The sequence below is a fragment of the Serinus canaria genome, chromosome Z (genome assembly GCF_022539315.1).
Source record: "Serinus canaria isolate serCan28SL12 chromosome Z, serCan2020, whole genome shotgun sequence".
Taxonomy (NCBI): domain Eukaryota; kingdom Metazoa; phylum Chordata; class Aves; order Passeriformes; family Fringillidae; genus Serinus; species Serinus canaria.
The window spans coordinates 30,049,549-30,056,845 of NC_066343.1; the positions used below are offsets into that span (position 1 = coordinate 30,049,549).

General features: G+C 37.2%; 1 protein-coding gene across 7 annotated transcripts in view; it reads left to right on the top strand.

Moving 5' to 3' along the window:
• RNF38 (ring finger protein 38) overlaps positions 1-7,024 on the top strand; it is a 103,597-nt gene extending 96,573 nt beyond the window's left edge. For all 7 annotated transcript variants that reach the window (XM_050986674.1, XM_050986675.1, XM_050986679.1 and 4 more), the window contains 5 exons: positions 286-392; positions 1,939-2,023; positions 3,503-3,624; positions 3,961-4,060; positions 5,745-7,024. In XM_050986674.1, coding sequence (XP_050842631.1) covers positions 286-392; positions 1,939-2,023; positions 3,503-3,624; positions 3,961-4,060; positions 5,745-5,807 — 477 coding nt within the window. In that variant the 3' untranslated portion in view covers positions 5,808-7,024. The remainder of the gene's footprint in view (positions 1-285; positions 393-1,938; positions 2,024-3,502; positions 3,625-3,960; positions 4,061-5,744) is intronic.
• The last annotated feature ends 273 nt before the right edge of the window (positions 7,025-7,297 follow it).

Here is a 7,297-nt window from a genome sequence, read left to right on the forward strand (position 1 = left end):
ACTGGGCACCACTGAAAAGAGCCTGGCTCCATCTTCTTTGTACCCTCCCTTCAGGTATTTATATACATTGATAGGATCCCCCTGAGCCCTCTCTTCTCCAGGCTGAACAGGCTCAAGCTGTTTCAGCCTTTTTGCACACGTGAGATGCTCCAGTCCAATCTTAGTGACCCTTTGTTGGACTCTCTCCAGTATGTCCATGTCTGTCTTGTGCTGGGGAGCCCAGAACTGGAAACAAGTTCCAGTTCTGCAAATTTCAGTTGAAGCTTATTTTCTTCTTTCTTGCAGCCTTACCCACCTTTTATGCCTCGAAGACTCACAGGGCGCAGCAGATACCGATCCCAGCAGCCAATACCACCACACCCTTACCATCCCAGCCTATTACCTTATGTGCTGTAAGTGAAAAGTACATTTGCTTCCATGTAGGCTATTAAGAAGTCAGCATCTTGGCACCTTTTATGGTTGGACTCTACCAGACACCAGGCATATTTCACCTGTCTCAGAGGAAAACTTCCATTTCTGTGTAAACTTTTCAGCCTATTTTTAATGACCAACACCACTAAGCAAGGAAAAATGCAAGTGAACAGTTTTTGTCCAGTGTAGTTTTGTAGGTATTTTGACACACAGTAGCCTCTTGTTTCTGAACTCTTGGTTAAATCTTCCACAGATTTTAAATCATAGTTCTATGATACTCTTACAGAGGCATAGTTACATTGTAGGATCAAGTTGTAGGAGTCTTCATTTACAGAATAAATTAATTTGGTTTCGTTCTTAATTGTAAAACACAGGAGTGGAGACTTCTGTGATGTGTTACTCTTTATTGGCTTAAGTGCTCCTCTGTCACAGCTGTCACATTTCTGTTCTGCCTCTGAGTAGCCATTTCTGGAAAAGATGTGGGACAGTTAACATTTAGGAATTTTCTGTAGTGTGTTATGGTAGACTCTCTGGAAGAGAAGCTTGGGTTTATGACATGAGATGTATTAGTCTTCTGTGTTCTGTATTAGATGCAAGAATTAAATGTTTGGAAAACAAATATTAAGTTTCTGGTGGCAAAGGTGACATTGACAAGGAAATAGTCAAGCACTGACACCAGATCTGTAGATTCTCTCTGTGCAACATCAGACGTGGCATGAAAATGGCACCAGAAATCTGATTCAGCAAAGTTGTTCAACTTTTCGTCTTGCAGTTTGAGAGTAGTGTCATAGCTTCTTGCCTGTTCATTGAGGACATGATGTGGCATAGTAATTCCTGATTCTACTTATTACTGCTTTGAATTTGTGATTTCCAAGTCTATGGATGAAGTTTTGACCTATTGTACTATCTTGGGGGGGAGGGTAAAAAGACTTAGTGAATATACAAGCAGAAAATAAATATTTTTCTGATCTCTCATTCTGAAGGGATTCTGCTTTTACCAACATCACAATACATGAGAAAGTGAATTTGTGCTTGCCTTCAGGATGGGCTTGTCTGGTAGCAAATCCTATTTTGCTTCGTGTTTTAGCCTTGCAGAAGTTGCAAAATTTTTGTGTTGGAGATCTAAACTTAGTATTCCTCTTTGATGGTCTTTTATCCGCTTAAGGGAATAAAACATATTTAAAAGCAGAATGTCAATTTTTGTCAGTTTTAGGTCTCCATAGTTTGTGATAATTAAGAGATTACTTTTTGTAATAAAGCTGAGCTTGGTTATTAAAAGTATCAAGTGGAGCACACATGTTTTAAAAACCTCAGCACTCCCAATATCAGAAAGTTAACCAAAAAAGCATTTTTCTGTGACTCTTTCACTTCAAATGTCTGTTCTTGACTTCAAACATAACATTTTTGGCAGTTCTGAGAACAAGTTGATTTGAGAGGCATCAGAAAGGTTACTTTACCTCTGCCAGATGTTTCTGTGCTTTCCTTCAGCAAGATGCTGAACCTTATCCTTGTTTGCTCTCGTGGTAGATCAATGCTCCCAGTGCCACCGGCAGTTGGACCAGCTTTCAGCTTTGAGTTGGATGTTGAAGATGGAGAGGTAGAAAACTATGAGGTTGGTGTGTGAACTACAACTACCTTTAAAGGTGTTAGCTCAAGCAATAGATAAAATTTTATTTTATTTGCTTTTAATCCTGGTTTTGCTTTTCAAATACATGTAGTGACTATGAAGACAGAGTCGAAATATGGTCCTTTCAGATTTTTTTGGAATACTGAATATTAGAAGTGTTTAGCTTTCTTTCTTGTCTATTGCTCTTTCCCAGAACATACCTTTCCAGGCTAGTAATCATTAAATTGTTCACCTTTTATGTTCTCCTTGCTACTCTTCTCCTTTTAAAATTTAATTGATTTTAAATACCAAACAGAAGTGAAGCACTTTCAAAAGAAAAGGGTAAGTTACTGGTTTTATGAGTGTAACTTTCAGAATAGTTTTAATATCATAGGCTTAATTAATCTAAACATAATGTTTATAAAATTGCCTTAATGCCTTTTCTTCTTGTCCTCTGGAGGGGCTGATAATTCACATCTAGAGATGCAGAACCCTCTTAAATGTTCTAAATAATTATGGGGCTGTTCCAACTGTTGTTTCTTTGCTGGTTCTGAAGCTAATGGATTCCATTTGATTTCTCTTGAGTTAGTCATAATTAACCCTGACTTCTGCGTCTCTTTGGCTGTGCTCTCATTAAGATATCTGTGTAGTTGCACATCTTCAGTTTAACAATGAATGCTTCTTCAGTAACTTCTGTGGTGGTTCAGAAGCAGCAATGTCTTCTGAGAACTTGAGCCCTAGGTTCAGTAGTGTAAGAAATCAATACCATTTGCAGCTTTCATAGTGTCTTTTCTCTGCATTAATTGTCTGTCACACTGATGTTGTTTCCTATGCCCCTCATGAAGGAGAGTGAGTTAAATACGTGACAGATTGCAAATTTTAATACAAGAAAGGATTTTAGTTGCAATCGTTGACTTACAGAAAATTAACAAAAAAAGTTAGCAGCCAAAAAGCGCCTAAGGTTTGATGATATGTATTTGTTTTCCAGATTGAGGATAAAAATCTCCATATTTTAATTCAGCTGGCCCAAGACATGGAATGGGAATCATAAACTGTCCCATTAAATTTATGATTTCTCTCACAAGACCAAATTCACATATTCTAACGAAGGAAATTAGTTGACAATTTCTTTCTGGTTACCAGCACTGTTAATTTCATAGCAGGGTGAGGTGATCTCTCAGAAGTGAATTATTTATTGAGCTGTGCATGCGGTCACAGGACTAATTGGAAGTTGGGTCCTTGGGAGGTGGGTTTTGAAATCCCAGAGAAAATATCTTACATCATTACAAAGATGGTTAAGCTCTGAAAGACTTTCCAAGGAGCTTGTATTTTGTGGGAGATCTATTGTTCTAAACATATATTGATAGAAGGGTGTTTTGTGCTAGCAGCTGGTGTAGTGAGATGGGATGGTAGTGCCCAACACTAATGGAAACAGAGCCTGTTTGATCAGTGAATTTTTATATGTCTGGTTTCCATGTTTTGCAGGCACTGCTGAATTTGGCAGAACGTCTGGGAGAAGCCAAACCACGGGGATTAACAAAAGCAGACATTGAGCAGCTTCCATCCTACAGGTTCAATCCAAACAATCACCAGTCAGAGCAGACATTGTAAGTATATTGGTCTCTTTCAGGAATCCATAATTTAGGTGGCTTGATTTTCATTTCTTTCACTTGCAGTCACAGCAAGGTCAGAAGAGCCAAGAATATTTGATACGTGATGTGAAAGCATAGTAAATTAAAAAAAAAAAAAAAAAAAACAACAAAACACCTATAGAACCACACAGTCATTCTCAGTTTCCATTGTCAGATGTAGATCACTGTAGCTACTGAAGGAGTAAAACAGCTACTGTGTTGCAATCATACCTCTAAGGTTTTGTATGGAATTGCACATTTGTTGTTCTTACATAGCAGATACATTTGAACTTCATTGTTTGTCTTTTTCAGATGTGTGGTGTGCATGTGTGATTTTGAGTCAAGGCAGCTACTTAGAGTCTTACCCTGTAACCACGAGTTCCATGCCAAGTGTGTTGATAAATGGCTGAAGGTAAGAAAAAGTAATCCTATCTTAGATTAAATTGATTATGTAGTTTTGTAGGAGAGGGTGGGGATATTTTGCTGTTATGCTTCATTTCATCTTGTTTTGTGTTTCTGATACTTAAAAAGCCAGCAGAATGGAATCACTGCCTAGGATATTATTCTAATAATTGATGAAGACTGTTTCTTCATAATATTTGGCACAATGGAAAATGAATATGAATACAATTGTTTTCATTGACAGCACTTACTGTGTTTTCCATTTGCTTAAAACAGTAACTGTGCATTTGAGTATTACACAACATTAAAGAAGACTTGAGAAAAAGTAAATAATATAGGAGGTATGATACAGAGCTTGGTGATGATGGTGGCTTCAGCTGTTTTATGTAGCTTGCCTAGCAAGAAGGAGTACCAACAGATTTTCCTTCCCTACTTTGCTGTTAATGTTGGTTTCTGGGGCAAATAAAGTGGGTTACATATGTACGTTTATGTGTATGCATATATACAGAAATGTAGTATATACATATAGAAACTACAGTTTTACAAAATAATTTACCCATCCAAGAGGATTTGAGCAAAAAAGAAAGGCTCAAGAGTCAGGACCACCCAGTAAGAGCGCTGATTAAATAGCAGATGTACAGAAGGTGAGATGAACAAGAAATACAAGTAGATTATGGCAGACATTTCTACAGGCTGCTCTTCACTTGTATTTTCATTGAAAAATCTGATTGTCTTAGAAAACTTGGAGTACAGCGGTTGGTCTTGCAGTTTTGGTAACTGTGAAATAGAGAATTTGTGACAGGAAAGAGCTCTCATCACTCTTACCTTTGCAAGGAAAGTATTGACTCATAGATGTTATTTATTTTTCTGGGGCTTTTTCTCATTATTTGCTAAAATGAAATTAGCCAGTATTTGAAAAGGGGGATGAGAAGGCAGAAATACTCTCCCAGTAGCATAAGAAATATTACTTCTTATATGTCTTACTTTTTAAAGAAGCTAGAAAAATAAGTGAGTCACAGGACATATTTTCAATATGTGCTTTACTAAAGAGCTAAATATAGGCTTGCTGGTGTGTGTTACTTGGATATCTGCTTGGTTGGGTCATCTTTTCTTTCTTTTATTTTTTTTATTCCCCTTCCCCTTTACTAAAAGCCCCTCCCTTTTCCCCGGTTTGCTTTCAGCTTTGACCAAGTCTATATGATGTTTTTCTGTGATGATAACCAAATAAACAAAGTGGTGTTAATAAACAAATAATGGTGTCATTCCTGATCAGTACAGTTTGTGACAATATGACATCCTCACACAAAATGTTTATTTAAGCCCAAGGTGTCTCAGTTTGTTTTGGTGGTTTTCTCTTCCTCATACAGTACGGGTAGTTAGTTGCATCCATCTGACTGCAATATACAATATTGTGAATCTGCAGTAATGAAACCACCATCACTTAGCTAGAGCCTTTTTTGTTGTCTTGCTTTGGCTTTAAAGATAAAAGGCATAATTGTTTTTGGTAAATGTAATTTTGAATTTGCAAACTCACCACACCATTCAAGCATAACAAAACAAGAAAAGCCATAAGAGCATTCTGTCTTTTCTTGAATTGCTCTTACATGGTCACAAATCTCAATGTCACATACATGTTACTTTAACAATGTATTTGTCAGTCTGGTTAACCCTCTTTTGTCTTTCTGGTTTTACAGGCAAATCGTACCTGCCCGATTTGTAGAGCTGATGCTTCAGAAGTGCATCGTGATTCAGAATGACCAATCTAAGAGCACAAATCTGGTTTGGGTGTTCCTGGTCACATGTATATATGAACTCTCTGTTGAACTTACCTACCCATGTGGCTTCCAGCCTACCCTTTACACAAAAGGGTCAATGGACCTTACTTTGCACTGTGTGACTTAATCAATTATAAAGCTTATAACTAGTCTTCACAGTTACAGGATTGTTATACTAACAAGTGTGATTGGAACTCCAAAGATTTTTTTTAGCTTAATTTTTTTGTGTGCACTAACATTCCCTGGGTTTTGTGTGATCATTCCAAGTATTGCTGCGAGATTACTGTGGATGTGATCTTTTAGCATGTGCTTTTATATAAAAGAAAAAGGAAAAAAAAAAGTGGTAGCTCCAAACAATATAGCAATCTACCTTATATAGAGCCTTCAGATACTGTGAGTGGGGATGAATGGTGTGTATGTTTGCCTGAGAGAGGGTGAGTGAAGTGTGCTTGTGACTGGGTATGCCTGTATTTTTGAGAACCTATATACCAGCATGTACTGAGAACGTATGTGTGTAGTAATAATTATGCTGCAATGTATAATCTTGTGTGTTATTTAAACAGTACTAGTACTGTACACTGGTTCCTTTCCTTGTGTTTGCAGTTGCACACTGAATGCGATGGGTGCAGCAATTACAGACATTTAGTATTTTGTCCCCAGCGTACTTACAGGTGTAAAGACCTTTCTACCTACTACTATTCAAACAGCTGTTATGCTTCCCCTTCACTGGAGGCTTTAAGTATGTACCACTAAAGAATGCATTGATTCTTCATACATGGGTAACCTTGGGTGTTTTATCGTATGTTACAAAGTCTGGATTTTTTAATGGCTGATTTACAAGTTATTTTTTCACTGTAGAGTCACAATACCACATTTAGCAATATTAATGTTTTCAGTTGCTGAAATATATCAATGTTTTTCTGTTTTCCTTTTTAATTTTTCTAGCTGGGTTTACCAGTTATGTGTTTCTTTCATGAAAGGAAGCAGGAAGTACATTGAGGGTGTCCTGGTCTTGTGGAACAGCTCTTAACTTTTGCCCATTGTACTTGCTAAGGGCATCATCTTATAGCTTATAAACATTGGCTTTTGGTTCTTTGTCATCTGCAAGGAAGTTGGTATGTAACTAAAATAACTTGTAAAAGGTTACAATTTTATTCCTGCAACTTCATGAATAAAATACATTTTTTAGTGTTTTCTCAGTGAAGTAAAAGTTCATATTTCTTCACCCTGTCACAAGTGGAGGTAGGTTTTGGTCATAACCTGCAGAATTCAGTTGCCCTGATGCTGCTTCTTTCCCTTCCTTACTTCATGATGAGTATAATAGGAAGAAGGAACTCCTTAGGTTTTTGCAATCAGGTTTCCAGAACGCTCCACTAGAGGAGTAATCTGGAATACTTTCCAAACAGTGCTGTGAAAAAAGGGGATAATGTCTATTCAAGTGCTCTGAATAACGTTTTATTTGGGCCGTTGAA